This window comes from Arachis stenosperma, chromosome 3 (assembly GCF_014773155.1).
Source record: "Arachis stenosperma cultivar V10309 chromosome 3, arast.V10309.gnm1.PFL2, whole genome shotgun sequence".
Classification (NCBI taxonomy): domain Eukaryota; kingdom Viridiplantae; phylum Streptophyta; class Magnoliopsida; order Fabales; family Fabaceae; genus Arachis; species Arachis stenosperma.
This window is the reverse complement of record NC_080379.1, coordinates 91,647,507-91,664,277: the sequence shown is the minus strand read 5'-3', so window position 1 is coordinate 91,664,277 and position 16,771 is coordinate 91,647,507. Positions and strand designations below refer to the sequence as shown.

At 34.8% G+C, this 16,771-nt stretch overlaps 1 protein-coding gene across 1 annotated transcript; it reads left to right on the top strand.

Annotated features, from left to right (window-relative positions):
* The first annotated feature begins 811 nt into the window (after positions 1-811).
* On the top strand, positions 812-13,022 carry LOC130969789 (probable inositol transporter 2). Its single transcript, XM_057895677.1, has 6 exons — positions 812-1,188; positions 1,662-1,732; positions 9,685-10,020; positions 10,515-10,622; positions 10,993-11,604; positions 12,335-13,022. The coding sequence occupies exons 1-6, from the start codon at positions 1,056-1,058 to the stop codon at positions 12,836-12,838; spliced, it is 1,764 nt and encodes a 587-aa protein (XP_057751660.1). The 5' UTR covers positions 812-1,055; the 3' UTR covers positions 12,839-13,022.
* Positions 13,023-16,771: the final 3,749 nt, after the last annotated feature.

The window sequence follows — 16,771 nt, the reverse complement described above, 5'->3', positions numbered from 1 at the left end:
GCTATTTATGCTTAAAGCTTTCTAAAACTCTAATTTGATTGTCAGACTAGACTAGTCGGTTGCCTATTATTTGCTCAATTGCCTATTATTTGCTCAATCAGTTAATCGTTGTGGGATCGACACTTACTCATCATGAGTTATTACTTGGTACGACCCGGTGCACTTGCCGCTATTGTGTGATTTGTAAAATTCGCATAAAATTTTTGGCACCGTTGCCGAAAATTAATCATGGTTAACAAACTATTAGTCAATTGATTATCTAGATTAGACCTTTTTAGCTTTTGTTTATTTATTGTTTGTTTCATATTTTCTTGAAAATTTCCTTTGTGATCTAACGATACTTAACTATCAATTATATATAAATATAACTGCATGTGAATTTTACCAAATTAAATGTGTCTAATTCAATAGACTAAAAAAGAACCTTACATAAATATTCTATTTGATTATGCCATAATTAGGAAAAAAAATAAAAACCAACTATAGAAGATAAAACGAATATTTCTCGGTTAAGTGGGTTACTTATATGATTTGAGTTAATATTTAACTTATAGTTGTTTTCACCCAAAGAAACTGTATTTTCTGTTCTAAAAAATAAAAAGTGAAGTTATTGAATAGTGGCTCTATACTTCTATATGTGCACCTGCATATAGGGACCATTCGCCAAGGTCGGTTAGATAAGAAAACGGTGAGCCCAGTACCTGTGCCTCATAATCCCCACACAAATTATATATTGCTTTAAATAATTAAATCAATTAATTATATTATTTTGGCAATAGTAATCTCATAATTTTTCTCATTCTTATTGTAGGAATTGTTGAATTCACATAACTTTGGTACCATTGAAAATTCCAAATTGTCTATGTGAGTCTGTCACATGTGTCTAAAACCACGATGGCAAGGAACTTCTATTTCTCTGTATAAATATGCTCTGATTCATACTCACTCCTCTCATCCCTTGACTCAATCACTTCTATTCCCACCATTAAGTTGAAACTCTTTCTTTTCTTCTCTTTTCTCTTCGTCTTCGTTTATGGACTATAAACATACACACTATGGAAGGAGGAGTGCCAGAAGCTGATGTCTCTGCTTTCAGAGAGTGTTTGGCACTTTCATGGAAGAATCCTTATGTTCTTCGTCTTGCTTTCTCTGCTGGAATTGGTGGCCTTCTCTTTGGCTACGACACAGGTATTACATTTATAATATTAGAGGTGATGATTGTTTGTGTGAAATTGTCTTCGTGCCAAAGTAATAGATAAAATTTATTAGATAATTTGAGATATTTGATAAAATTATAGTTTAACAGTTTTTATTTTATTATCTTAACATGATTAGAAAATATTTTTATAAATTTACTATATTAAGATTTTTAAAATGTAAAGATATTAAAAAATATTATGTGTATATTAAAAATTAATTATTAAATAAGTCATTATATATTTATATTATTTTATTTATTTTTTATGTATATTTTTACATTTCACCATGTATTTGATAACTGCCACAATTTGATGATTGATTTTCCAATTTTTTTTTCTTCCCCTGTTTTCCTCTGCTTTTTTTTTTCTTCTATTTTGTATTTCATGTCTCTGTTTTATAGTGCTTATTAATAAGTCAAATCTGAAGTTTTGATATTGACAATTGATGTGTGCTATGTGCAGGAGTAATATCCGGGGCTCTTTTATATATTAGAGATGATTTCAAAGCTGTGGATAGAGAGACATGGCTACAGGTAAGAGATTATACATGAAAGTCGAACGCTGGAATTAAATTCAAATAAAGTATGCATAAATTTAATTATTAAATTGTTATTTTAATTATATAAAAAAAAATATTTCTTTTCTTTTTAAATTGTGCCAATTAACTCTTTTTTTTTTTGAAACAAAGAAAGCTCAACACAATACAGTGGAGCAACATATAATAAAAGACGGACTAAACTGACCAACCCCTGTCATCTCCGGCATTGCCATCAACAACCAAAGGGATTAACACCTGTCCACTCTTTGTAGCTCAAAAACGTCCTTCCTTGAATATCCTCAACACTTGCTTTCCTGTTGTTAAAGATTCTGGCATTTCGTTCCAACCATATATGCCAGATCACTGCAAAAAACCCAGTCAGCAACCTCTTATGTTCCTCTCTATTCTTGTTAACACCAGTCCAACTCTCGAACTGCTCCCTCATGGTTCCTGGGACGACCCACGGTTTGTCTAGATATCTCAACCAAGCGCACCACACCTGCCACGTAAAGTCGCACAACAGAAACAAATGGTGGACCGATTCCATCTCCTTTTCACACAAGACACAAAGATTGTCATGCTGACAAATAACACCTAGTCTGCTCAACCGCTCTTTAGTATTCACCCTGCCAATTAAAACAAACCAACCAAAGAGCTTAATCCTGGGGGGTACCAAACCACCCCAGATTGAACTGGTGAAGCTGTAGCTCGTAATTTCTTCCGAAAGAGTATCCGATTGCAACACCTGCACAAAAGAGTCAGTAGAAAAAATTCCTTTTTTATCAAATTTCCATACAATATTATCCTCTCTACTAGCTGATAGATTCACTATCCTTAGCCTCTCATGAAGTTGATGAACCAATTCCAACTCCCACTGGAACAACTCTCTCCTCCACTGAAAATTCCAGATCCACTCTAACCCATCCCAGAACCCACAGTCCCCTATCACAGATCCTTGTTGGTTTGAAATAGAGAAGAGCCTTGGAAAAATTACTTTTAGGGGGCCACCGTGCATCCAGTTGTCTACCCAAAACAGAGTTCGGCTGCCATTCCCTACTTCCATTGCCAGGCCATGAAGAAGTTTTTCTTTCACTTGTTGATCTGTTATATTCAACTGACAGATGTCTTTCCACGGACCACCCTTTACTGGTAAGGTCTGGGTAGCTAGCATCATGTTTGGGTTCAGATTATTGCAAGAGCAGACCACCTTCTTCCACAACGGGCAGTCCTCCTTTGAAAACCGCCACCACCACTTAAACAGCAGTGCTGTGTTTCGAAGCACTGCATCTCCAACCCCCAAGCCTCCAGCCTTCTTTGGAGCCTGAACCACTTCCCACTTTACTAGAGGCATCCCATAGCTACCATCCTCCCTACACCACATAAATCTCCTTTGTAGGGCAATCAACTTGTCAGCGACCGCTTTTGGCATCTTGTATAGACTAAGGTAATAGATCGGTAAGCTATTCAACACCGATTTGATGAGAACTAGCTTGCCTGCTTTGTTCAGGACCTTCGCTTTCCATAAGCTGAGCTTCTCCTCCACCTTATCTATGATTGGCTTCCAAGTCTTCACTAGCCTCGGATTAGCTCCCAACGAAATCCCAAGGTAACGAACCGGTAGACCAGCTTGCTTACACCCGAGAAGGCCACACACCTGCTCCACCCATTCCTGATCACAATTAATCGGGATCAAATTCGACTTATCAAAGTTGATGCTCAACCCAGACATCAACTCAAAACAACGCAACATCCTCTTATAATTCACAATTGTTCCTATCTCCATAGGGCAAAACAAGATCGTATCATCCGCAAATTGAAGATGCGACAACTCAACATGATCTCTCCCTACTAGTAATGGAGTAATGCGCCCATTTCTCACGGCCTCCCCCAACATCCTATGCAACACATCAACCACAAGCACAAACAGCAGAGGAGAGAGTGGATCACCTTGTCTTAGTCCCCTCTCCATTCTGAACTGCCTGGTTGGAGATCCATTAACCAGCACGGACATAGATGCCGTACTGAGACACTCTTTCACCCAATTTCTCCACCTTTGACCGAACCCCATCTTCTGAAGCACTATATCCACAAAATTCCATCGGACTCTATCATAAGCTTTTTGGAAGTCAAGCTTAATGATTGCCGCCTTCTTTCGATGTGTTTTAAGCCATTGAACCGTCTCACAAGCAATGAGGGCGCCATCATGTATTTTCCTCCCCTGGACAAACGCACTCTGTGTCTCTCCTACCAAACCCGGCATGACTGTTCTCATTCTTCTCACTAAAACCTTGGATATCACCTTATACACACAACCCACCATACTAATCGGCCGAAAATCTTTGATTTCTTTAGCACCCACGACCTTCGGAGCTAGCAACACCCACGTGACATTTGCATCCGATGGTAGCTTAGCAGTCTGAAAGAACTCCATCACTGCTCCAGTGAATTCCTGGCCAATATCCTCCCAGCACTTTTTGATGAAGTTCATATTGTAGCCATCACTACCTGGGGCTTTTGAGGATTCACAGTCCCAAACTGCCTCTCTAATTTCCTCCGCCGACGGCATAGCCTCCAGAGCTTCAGCTTCAGCTCCATCAATCTGTTTCACCAACCCATCCCTAAAGCCAATCCTCGGCGCATATTCCTGTCGATATAGCTCCTTGTAGAACCCTCTAATTGCCACTTTTATTCTTGCCTGATTCCTCACTAACCGACCATGAATCATCAGCGCGTCAATCCTGTTATTCCGTCTTCTAGCCGATGCTATGTGATGAAAGTACCTAGTATTCTTATCCATGTTTTGAGCATGCTTAGACCGCGACATCTGCTTCCAATGGACCTCCTTCCTGACATACCATTTCTCACAAAAGCTCACCAACGCCTTTCTTCTAGCCTCTGTTGTACCATCATACGCGCCTTCGCTAACCAGTGTATCCAGCTTCTGAATCTCCTCCTCAAACATCTTCAGTCTTTTATCCATGTTCCCAAAGTTTTCCTTGTGCCAATTTCTCAAACGACATGTCAAAGCCTTCAGCTTACTAGTGAACTGAGCGTCTCCCAAGTTCCTCCATTCATTTTTAACCATCCGTAGAAAATCCTCATGCGTAAACCAGGAATCCAGGGTTCTGAAAGGACGTGGTCCACCAACTACTCTAGTACCTTCCACAATCAACGGGCAGTGATCTGACAGCCCTCTTGGGCCCCCTTTCAGCCTAACTTCCGGGAACTCCTCCATCCACTCTACATTAACCAAGACCCTATCAATCCGACTACAGGATCGACCTCTGAACCACGTGAACTTCCTATCATTGAGAGGTAAGTCCATCAACTGCATATCCAGTACCCAATCTTTAAAGTCTTCCGCTGACCCCGGTAAACTACTAGTCCCTTTGCGTTCTTCGACATGTAAAATCTCGTTAAAATCCCCCAAAAAGCAAAATGGAACCTCACACAAACCCACAATATAACTCAACTCCTCCCACACCACCCGCTTCTCCTCCCTCTCATGTGCCCCATACACCAAACAGAATGCACAATAAAAATTATTTTTTGTCAACACTCCTTCAATGCACAGCCACCTCTCCCCCTTATAACAGTTGTCGGATTTAAACATCTCATCATCCCAAACTAACAGTAAGCCCCCAGAAGCTCCCACAGACTCTACAGACTCCCATCCCACACTACTGCAGCCCCAAATTCTTGCAACATCAAATTTAGATATCTGTTGCCTCTTAGTTTCAATCAAGCCTAACATGTTTAGCTTATAATTGTTCCTCAAAGATTTAATCATACTGAATTTTCCGTCCCCCCTCAACCCCCTAATATTCCAGCAACCAAACTTCATTTAATAATATTTTTACTCACCTTATTGTGGTTCTTAGGCCGACTCCGTCTGAACTTCTCTTTCTGTTTTGCCAGTTTTCTCTTCCTCGCTAATTCTTCATTCTGCGACTGTAAAATTGCCATGATATCCACCTCTTCATCATATAAAACCGCACCCGATTCCACCGCCAATGCCCAGGTTTTCTGATTTTCCTTTATCTGCTCTTGTTTCATTTTTCTGCCATCAACTGTCTCCTCACGTAGCTCCTCATGTGGCTCTTCCCCGGCAACGTCCCCTGCTTCCCTTGATCCAGCAGCCTCATTGTGCAACTCTGTGTTTAGCCTTGTGTCCCTTGTCACAGCTATCGGACTTTCAGGTGCTTGTGTTGGGTTACCCGAACTGGTGCCACATGCAAGCTTTCTCCCCCCATTCTCAGCCGTCTCCTTCGAAGCATTTTTTGCAGCCACCACCCGCAGCGCCCCCGCCTCTCCGTTCCCAGCCTGATCGTTCCTTATGGCGTCGGATGCAGGATCAGCCATGGAACCGCGCTTATCAGCTCGCCACGGTCCCTGCTCAGTTTGCTTCTCCCTCACCTTCATGCCATAGACCTCATCGGCAACCTCTGGGTCCCCCCTCATAGAACCCTGACCACGCTTATCAGTCCGCCACGGTCCCTGTTCAGCTTGCTGCTCCCTCTCTGTCGTGCCATGATCCTCTTCGGCAACCTCTAGTTTCCCTCGCGTAGCACCCAGCCGCCTCCCCGTGTCTCCGATCCTTGTCTTTTCACGTTTCCTGCTGACCCTCGACCCTCCAGCCAGACCCGACTCAGCAACCATCACTTCCAGCCTCTCTTCATTTCCTAACCCATCCTTCTCTAGGCCCAATCCCAAGCCCGTACTAGCCCCTTCCGCATCCTCCCTCCCATCTTGCTGAGTTTCTTCTACCCGAAGCCCCATTTCCAATCCCTTTTTAATTGGGCCACTCAACTCCAAGCCCAACTCTCCCTTACTCTCAAAACCAGCCCTATTTCGGCAATAATAAGAGCAGCCTATTTGATTCAAGCCCTCTTTCCTTATAACGGCATGAAATACTTCATCTCCATACATGTTTAAATCCTGCGTAACTGTCCTCTCCGACCCCTCCTCCACATTTAAGCCATATCCCTCAAAATCCTCCTTTCCATTACCCTGATAGGAACTAATCGAATCCATGCTATAAGCGGTATTATTCAAATTTGAATAATTACAATTTAAATCATTAAATAAGACCTCAGGAATGACCATTCTATTCTTGTCCCCGTCTACCAATCGCATGTTTGGAACCAACATGTCAGCTGTCGAATCCAATAGCACCGCCCCAGCCATCCGGCTGCTATCCTCAGAACAAGATCTGCGATAATCCACTTGGTTCTGAACCATATTTTCTGCACCACATGCCTCACAGCCCAACTCCTTCACAAAAACATCATAACCACTATCACCAATAGAGATGTGCACCCACTCTCTAATCACGTCAAAAACATCAGTGTCAACTTAAAGCCGTCCACTTCTAAAAGATGATCCTGCTTCCGTGTCTACATCGCATTTAATAATTTCTCCCCATTGTCGTCCTATGGTTTGAAAAGTATCTGTTGACCAGACATGGAGTGGTACTCCGTAGCATTCCAACCAAACTCTCCGAGTTTCACAGCGATCGGACTCTTCCCATCTCCGAACCCTGTGAAAAAATTGTAGCAGCCTATCCAGTTTGAACGTAAAGGTATCGTCTGCATGTTTCACTGTTTCAAACGTCACTAGGGCTTTACAAGCACTTATCTCTCTGACTTCAACAACCTGAGGCACAATCTTGCAAATAGACCTTTTCAACGATTGGATGTCAAACGGTTTTAAAGTGCTACCTACTACGCTCCTCCCTAACCACTCCAAGTTCGCCTGCGCTACTACAGCGTCAACCCTCTTCCTCCTACTGTGGTTAGCTGCTTGCGCCTCATCCTTGTTCACCTTGCTCTCTTGTGCAATAACCCCTTCTTCTCCACTATTAGATTCCTTAGGCTCTCCCTCGTTTCCACTATCAGCTCCTTTATGCCCTCCCTCGTACAAAAACCTCTGATCCACATGCATCCTTCGTTCCCGCTCTTGTAAGTGTCTTCTAAATTTTGCTTCACCAACAAACAATAACTTCCCTCGTAACCTCATACGATTCATCTCCGTGATCGCTTTCCGAGCGGCCCCTTTCGTCGTATATCGTACAAAAGCAAAAAGATAAACCATACCCTGTTTACATTTTCGTGAGAGGTAAATGTCAATGATTCTGCCCGTCCACCCAAACAAGTGGTACAATTCCTTCTTTGAAATATCTTCCGGTAGATTATCAACAAAGACAGAAAAAGATTCTTTTTCCAGGCGATAATATTCTTCCCGATTCCAAACCCTAGGATCCTTTGTACCCCATTGAAACAGCCTAAGTCTACCTCGCTCAGTGTTTCCCCCCCTCACATGCTCTCTCGCTCTCTCTCTCATGCTCTCATTGATTATAAGTTTCTGATTCTGATTAACTCTAATTCGTCTTTTCCATATTAATTTAAGAGGTTGTAAATTCGAATTTCTTTATCTATAGTTAAAAAAAAAAAGTTGTGCCAATTGAATTTGATTTTTTCAATCATATACACTATAGTTACGTACATACTTTTATTCTTTTATGGAAAGTGGAATTAAATCCTATATAATTAACAAATAAAAAGACTGTAGATGGCAAAATGTTCAGGTAACTAATTTTTTAGTTAAATTAGTTTCTTTATTCTTACAACATCTTTTTTTTCTGAAAAAAAATGATTTTGCTCTATTAAAAAATTATTTATTTTGGTTCTGTATGTTAATTTCTTCTTTTAAATATTGAACTAACAAAGGAAGATGTTGTTGATGTGACAAAATATTTTAGTTAAGAATATAAACAATCCAAGATAAATAAACAACTTTCAATTTTTAAATTTAATTTTGGCCTGCTCAAATAAAAAGTTATAAAAATAATTGATACTAGATAGACTGTATTCTTATAGTGGAAAAACGTGTTTCTTATATTTAAAAATTTTACACCTATATGAGTACTTTGGTGAATATTGGATTTGGCGTTGTTCGAAAAATTTGAGGGTGTTGCCCGCTCTCTTATGGTCCTAAATTGTGAACCGCACGAGAAATGACTGGAAACAATATTTTCAATCACAAATGAATCATGAATGAATAGGAGAGACATAGTTATATATGACAAATGTAGATTGTACTTTTTGAATTATAATTTATTTATTATTTATCTGCTCAGGAGGAAATATGGTTAAAAATTTTCAAATGAATTTTATGTGTAAAGTTAGATATGAATTTAATTATTTTTATATATATTTAAATTAAACGTTTTGGTTTTTTTTAATGCTCTTTTCAACTACTGATATTGATTTCTTTTAAGAAATAAAAATAAATTATTTTTTTTATAAAAATTTAAAATATTAATAAATTTATCCATGAATAAATAAAAACTGATTTTGTATCCATAAAATAAAAAATTACTATTTTATCCATAAAAAGTCAAAAAATAAAAATGAAAAAATCTAGGAGCCAGCAATTTTATTACATTTTGGCCAGCATGTAACCAGCAGAGAAAGGTGAGCCATTGGATGAAATCTCACACTAATCTCACACCATCAAATCATCATTGATAGCTAGTTGATGACTACCAATCACAAATATTGCTGGCCCTAGTATTGCTTAATAAAAAAATCTACCTATAATAAAATTAACGTTTAAGTACTTTTTTCATAGCAAACCTATTTTTTGAAGATATGTAGTTAAATTTATTTTTATTCTAAAGTTTTATGGATAACAACAGTAATTTACTCATAAATTAAAGGACTAATTTCTGTTATATTTCACAAAATTGATTAATAACACTTTCTCTTAGCTTATGCTGAATTAGAAGTACAAGTAGTGTTTGGTTCCCAAAGCTTGTCACTGAGAGAACATAATTGATTAATAATCGCTACTTATGGAAAACTAATAAATCTCACTATAACAACACTAGTAAGTGATTACACAATGAGAGTTAATTAATGAAACAATTTCATGTTGATAAAACAGGAAGCCATAGTGAGCATGGCACTAGCCGGAGCAATAATAGGAGCCTCTGTTGGAGGATGGATCAACGATCGATTCGGAAGAAGAAAAGCAATAATTCTTGCCGATACACTCTTCTTCATTGGATCAGTTATCATGGCTGCTGCAACAAATCCTGCAATTCTCATCGTGGGTCGAGTTTTCGTTGGACTCGGCGTTGGAATGGCGTCGATGGCGTCCCCATTGTACATCTCGGAAGCTTCTCCGACCAGAGTTCGCGGTGCTCTGGTTAGTCTCAATGGATTCCTCATCACTGGTGGACAGTTTCTGTCCTACCTCATCAACTTGGCTTTCACAAATGTAAGATGACGGTGTTACCCTTGAGCTTAATTATTTTGATGAATACTATCACAAAAATTAAAGTAGCAGATTACTGACTTGTTGGTTCAATCACGGATGAATAATCACTAGTCCAACCATTTGTTTTAAATTTAGTTAGATACATATGGAAAAAACAAATTCAACTTTTTTTTATTAAGAGTAAATGATTATAACAAAATTGTTTTCCATAATGTGTCAAAAAAATAATGTAAATATAATTTTATAGATAAATGTTATGAATTTAAATTTGGTCCGTGGTTACTACATATATAGTTGGACAATTCTTAATTGTAATTGTTTATTTTGAGTTAAATTTTATGTTTGACATGCATTCCTTATACCAATGATTCACTCATATTCTGCTGCATGATTACCATGCTTCTATCTGCAGTTAATCACATTATCTAGATTTTATTAGTACAAAGCTTTGTTCTTACAAATTAGATTTTTGATTTTGATATCAATTTGTTCAGGCACCAGGAACATGGAGGTGGATGTTAGGAGTGGCTGCACTGCCGGCATTAATACAAATAGTTTTGATGACTATGCTCCCAGAATCACCTCGTTGGTTATTCAGAAAGGTTTCCATCTTACGTAACTAACATTTTTTAAAAATTGTCAATAAAATTTTTACTGAGTTCTATAAAAACATTATGTGCATATTAAAAATTAGTTATTATATAATTGTGTATAAATAATATATTATTTTTGTATAAATACATGTGTAGTTTAACTTATTTTCAATATGTATTATACACTGGTGGTTGATTTTAGTGTACACCTAACATAGTTATAATTTCAATTATTATTTTTGGTATATAATTTTTACTTTGAAGAAAAAAATATTAACAGTGAACAAAAATACAAACAAATAAGTACTTTTATTTCCTTTCTTTACAAAATTTTAAAAGTAAAAATATTAAAATTTTAAAATATTTATGTTGAAAACAGGAAAGAGAAGAAGAAGCGAAAACAATTTTAAGAAGAATTTACCCTCCGGAGGATGTTGAAGATGAAATCAACACACTTAAGGAGTCAGTGGAGATGGAAATCAAGGAAGCTTCAAACTCAGATAAGGTGAGCATAACAAAAATGCTGAAAACAAAAACAGTTAGAAGAGGCTTATATGCAGGAATGGGCCTCCAAATCTTCCAACAATTCGTTGGCATCAACACAGTTATGTACTACAGCCCCACAATCGTGCAACTAGCTGGATTTGCATCAAACAGAGTAGCACTCCTTCTTTCTCTTGTAACTGCTGGTCTCAATGCAATTGGTTCAATTATGAGCATTTACTTCATTGACAAGACTGGCAGGAGGAAGCTTCTTTTGTTCAGCTTGTCCGGCGTTGTGGTGTCCCTTGTTGTCTTAACTGTTGTGTTCCATGAGACCACCACTCACTCTCCGATGGTTAGCCCCGCCGACACGGCGCTATTTAACAATGCTACTTGCCCTGCTTTTAACGGTACTTTGGATTCTGTCGGATCTGCTGGTGGATGGGATTGTATGAAGTGCCTTAAGGCTTCTCCAAGTTGCGGATTCTGCGCTTCTGGATCTAATAAGGTAACTTTGTGAATCTATGCATGATGCACTAGTACTTCAGTTTTGCTTACCTATATATGCATCAAAAACTTCTGCATTAGGCTTCTTTTCTTATTATTGCTTAGAACAAAAAGAGATAATTATATTATTTGTTTCTTCTATATATCTATTTTTCTTGTCTATTATTTGGAACAATATATTATATCTGAAATATTTTACAACAATTAATGAATCTTAAATAAGACAAGTTCTGGCTGATTTTTTTGTCTTTCTAGCATTACGAATATAATATTTCGTGATGGGATCATTGTCATCATCATCATTATATCGTCCTAGATCATATATATTATGTTTGTTTGGAGATAAGAAAAATATTTTTTTATTATTAAATAAGATTTTTTTAATTTTAATGTGTTCGGTAAATTTTTTAAAAATGACTACAAGTTTTGTCCTTTTCTCAAAGATTTTTTTCCTAAAAAAAAATTCTAACATAATGATGAAAAAATATTTTTATATTATTATATTTAAATATAATTGAAAATAAAAAATTATTTTTATATAAAATATCCATGCATCAAATTATCTTTTTCTTAACAAATCTTTTAAAAAAAATCAATTAAAAAAAATCTTTGTTAAAAACTTGCCAAACAAATTTTTAAGTTTAGCAGCACCTAGCATGGTACCCGTTAAGAAAACTGGTATTCATATTTGTGTGGTAAGTTTGTAACACGAACTTGAAATTTTAATGCAGATCTTACCTGGAGCATGTTTGATCTCAGGCGACACAACAGAAAAGCAATGTGAAAATAATGAGAGATTATGGTACACAAGGGGGTGCCCAAGCAAATACGGTTTTCTTGCACTAATAGGCCTTGCACTTTACATAATTTTCTTCTCACCAGGAATGGGAACTGTTCCATGGGTTGTGAACTCTGAGATCTACCCTTTGAGGTACAGAGGGATATGTGGTGGAATGGCATCAACTTCAAATTGGGTTTCTAATCTAATTGTTGCTCAGTCCTTTCTGTCACTCACAGATGCTATTGGCACTTCTTACACTTTCATGATCTTTATATTTATCACCACTGCTGCCATTGTGTTTGTTTTGATCTTTGTTCCGGAAACTAAAGGGCTTCCCATTGAGGCTGTGGAAAAGATGCTTGATAGAAGGACTTTGAACTTCAAGTTTTGGCAGGGGAATCATGATGATGATGGTGATGATGAAGTAATGAAACAAAAGACTCAGTCAGTTTGAGTTAGTTATGTGTTGTGTAATGTCGTCATGGCACTACTAACAGAAAGATATAACATGTTTAATTAGCATTATAGAATTATTATGATTATGATTATGGTCAAATCTTGTGTAGAGATTTCAAATAAATAATTAGTGCTATGTATATATTAGAAGGGTAATGTTAGATAGCCAAAGAATAATTATAATATAGAAATGTCTTAAAAATTTTTATTCTCTTGATAAGTAAGTGACATGTACCTCTTTATCACTTATCCTCCTTATCACCTATCATTTTGCTGCATGTTTGGAATCATTAATGTTCTTTTCAAAATCAATTTCAGTTTTTCTCAAATCAAATTCCTAACATCTCTCAATCACATTATTATCAATTAAATGCAATAATTCTCTGCAAAAATTATGAAAGTTAAATAATTAAAAAATTTTAACAACTTCTACTATACAACTTATATTTTACGTATAGACTATTAAAAAATAAAAAATAAAATATAAAATATAAACAAAAATTTAAAAATAATTTTTTAAAAATAATTTTTTAAAAATAATTATTAACTCGTCATATTAAAATCAATAAATAAGCATACATATGAATATTAAAAAAATATTAAAATAATTAAAATCACAACCTACTAGTGCACATATGAGATAATTTGAAGAATATAATAAGACGTATAATTTAAAATTTGATAATATTAATTATAAAAATTTATTAATTATAGACATTATAGGTATGAAATTATGAATATTATGAGTATAAATTATGGATGTTATTAATATGAAATTATAGATGTTATGTGGATAAATTTATGGATGTTATGAGTAAATTTATTAATTGAATAAAATAATTTAAGAATTTGACATTTTTTTTAAATTCAATTATGATAAAATTTAAAAATATTTGTGTTAACTTAATAGTTACTTATGCAATAACTAAAAAATGATACGTGTATGGTTGTAATATCTAATAAACATGAATTTAATTTTTAGATGTTAGTTGTATATAATTATGGATGTTATGTATATAAACGTATGAATGTTATGTGTATGAATATAGTAGTATAATATAATTATAAATACACATAAAAACACAAAAAAATCGGTTTATTACCATACCTCATCAAAACTATTGTGATTTTTCATATTCTCAAAAATTGGTTGACTGACAATAACCTCGTCCGATGAGTCTGTCTGTTGTTCAAATTCTTCATCAGTACCTTCTACCATAAGTACAGTATTAAGGTCGAATTCAATTGACATACTATTTGCAATGATAAAGATGACTCCTTGTAAAATTCCTTGGCCTATTCTAAATTTCTAATTGTGTTTACAATCGTATTAGAGTTGTGAATTTTGAATAAAAATAATTGAATTAACGGAAACAAAATCATATTAGGTAGCTTTCACGTTTTGTATCTCCATTAAATGATGATAAATGACTTAACAAAAATAAAAAATCAATTATAATTAATTCATTTAATACAAATTTTCATTACCGTTCTTTGTAATTATTATTATTAGTCTTTATTGTATTCTTATAAAAATCAAATCATAAAGAAAAATATCAAGTATTGATTACAAGAATGCCTAATAGTAAGGAATATGATATTATAATTAATATCATTAATAAATGAGGCTGATAAGAATATGATAAGTGGATTGATAAGAGTGAGATAAAAAATAAAACTGTTGTTAAGTTATATAAATGAAGTAAATTATAAAAAATTTTAACTAATTATATTATGACTGAAAAATTATTGGTTACCAAACTTTTTCCATATTAGAATTTGGTGTACGGTAAATTTTTATTTAGAGTATGGATTGAAAGACAATTATTACTATATATTTATTATATTTAATATTATGCATTTATTTTAGTAGTAATTAATAAGTGCAAATAAAAAGTCCAAAAAGACAAGTTATCACTACCTTTGGTTTCAAATATTTTTATTTTATTTCATGGTACAAATCATTTTCTTTTTCTTCTTTTATAAAAGTTAATGATTAAGATCTTTTTGTTGTACAAAAACTAAACTTCTTAAAACATAAAAAATAATGTCTCTTGGTATAAGGAATATTAATTTAAAGAAAACACTAAAGCAGAAGAAAAAAAAATTAACTTAGACAATATAATATAAGAATTCAGATTGAAAAAATCCATTTCAGGCATGAAGCAAATATAAAGCCATTTTGGCTCAACATTTTTAGATCACTTATTAAAGAGTAGACTCAATTCGATCCTTTTTCATCTTTTCAAAGGGTAAGATGATTTTTGTCACATAAATGGTACACTTGAATTTTTGTCTCTATTTATTGTGAGATGGCGTTGTCATTTCTTGATCTTCAATGTGAAATGTCAACAAAAGTTAACTACGTGACGCATTATTGTGATGACCCTATAGTTAAGTATTATGTTAGTAGGTGAAAAATAGATAAAAAGTCGATTTGCCCCTTCTTCAAAATTTTGAATTTTCTACCTTCACCCTTAACACTTATTGATAGTATTGCAGTAAAATGTAAGATACTCGACTTACAGAACAGTATAGAGCAAATGAACGAGATCCATTAGTGAGTTATACGGTATGGAGGAATAAAATCAGACAAAATATTCCATCGTAAAATTAACAATTGCCATAACATTTTACCATGGAGAGATCTTCATATAATTTATTACTGACTGAATAGAGAAAATATGAATAATCTCCGTATGTTCTTTACTCGTGGGACCTGTCTTGAAAAAAATCATTTTGTCATGACTTTCTTGTATAAAATGAAAGGTTCTTGATGAATTAGAGAAGGAAGTTTAAATTTATGGTATTTTTTAAATTGATCAATAAAGCCTTAAAACTAGAACTTATAATTTACTTTCTGTTTGGTCTGTATAGTGAATTATGCAAGAGACAATTTTATTTTGTCTTATAAATCATGAAAAATAGAATTAGAGCAGAGAAAAAGAAGATGACACAGTCATGTATCCTGGTTTAGTTGTCTAGTACAGTACAACTTACATCCAGTCTCCATTACAATGTTGGTGGAATTTTTACTATCTATCCAAGTATTATATACACCAATCTCATGGACTCAACATAATCCTATCTGAGACACATCAAGTTTCAACATAAACTTGACTTGGCTATGTAACTACCTAGACTCGACACACTAAGTGTTTACCCAACTTAGTATAACAACCTGGGTTCTGCGTTAGAGTCGTACGTGTATGTGAGTTTTATGTTTTATTCACATAACATCTATGATAAGTTTTTTTTTTTTTCTGTGATTTTTAAATAAAATGAATAATAATAATGTAATATTAATATTATATTATTATTTAATCTTATTTAACAAAGGACGGTCACTTGATATAGGATACAAAAGATTGAAAAAAAAGCTCGGCTTTACTTATGTCATTTACATTAGTAATTTATCCAATCTTTATTCTAATTAAATACCACCACTTGAGACAATTATTTGAGTTTTACCATATTGAATTACCTTAATTACCTTCTAAGATATTTAAAAAATTAACTTCGCTAATTCAACAACTCAAAAACGCAACATGCAGCGCTTAATGCGCCACACGTCGCAACACATGCTTTCCCCACCTAATTAAGTGACATTAGTCACTAATTACACATTATATATAAGCACAAATACTCTCTCTTTCTCTCTGTCTCTCTTTCCTTTAATTCAGCCATGATATGTAACATCCTAACTATCAAAATGTCACGCTTCCAGCTGTGCCACTCTGATAATTCGGCTATTTCGACGACTCTTAAAATATTTAATACTAAAATATGAGCCTATTTAAAACTTAAACTGTATTTTTCAAAAGACCGTTTAAAACAAAACATAAATCTATACTTACAACCATAGACATACATATACATAGTATTAACTTACAAGCTTTACATAAAACAAATCCTATCCCTCTTACAAATT

Bases quoted from the DNA above. Each gene is read 5' to 3' on its own strand.
- LOC130969789 (XM_057895677.1), top strand. From the start codon at position 1,056: ATGGAAGGAGGAGTGCCAGAAGCTGATGTCTCTGCTTTCAGAGAGTGT. The intron at 10,623-10,992 runs GTTTCCATCTTA...TGTTGAAAACAG, and splicing joins CTCGTTGGTTATTCAGAAAG to GAAAGAGAAGAAGAAGCGAA. The intron at 11,605-12,334 runs GTAACTTTGTGA...ATTTTAATGCAG, and splicing joins GCGCTTCTGGATCTAATAAG to ATCTTACCTGGAGCATGTTT.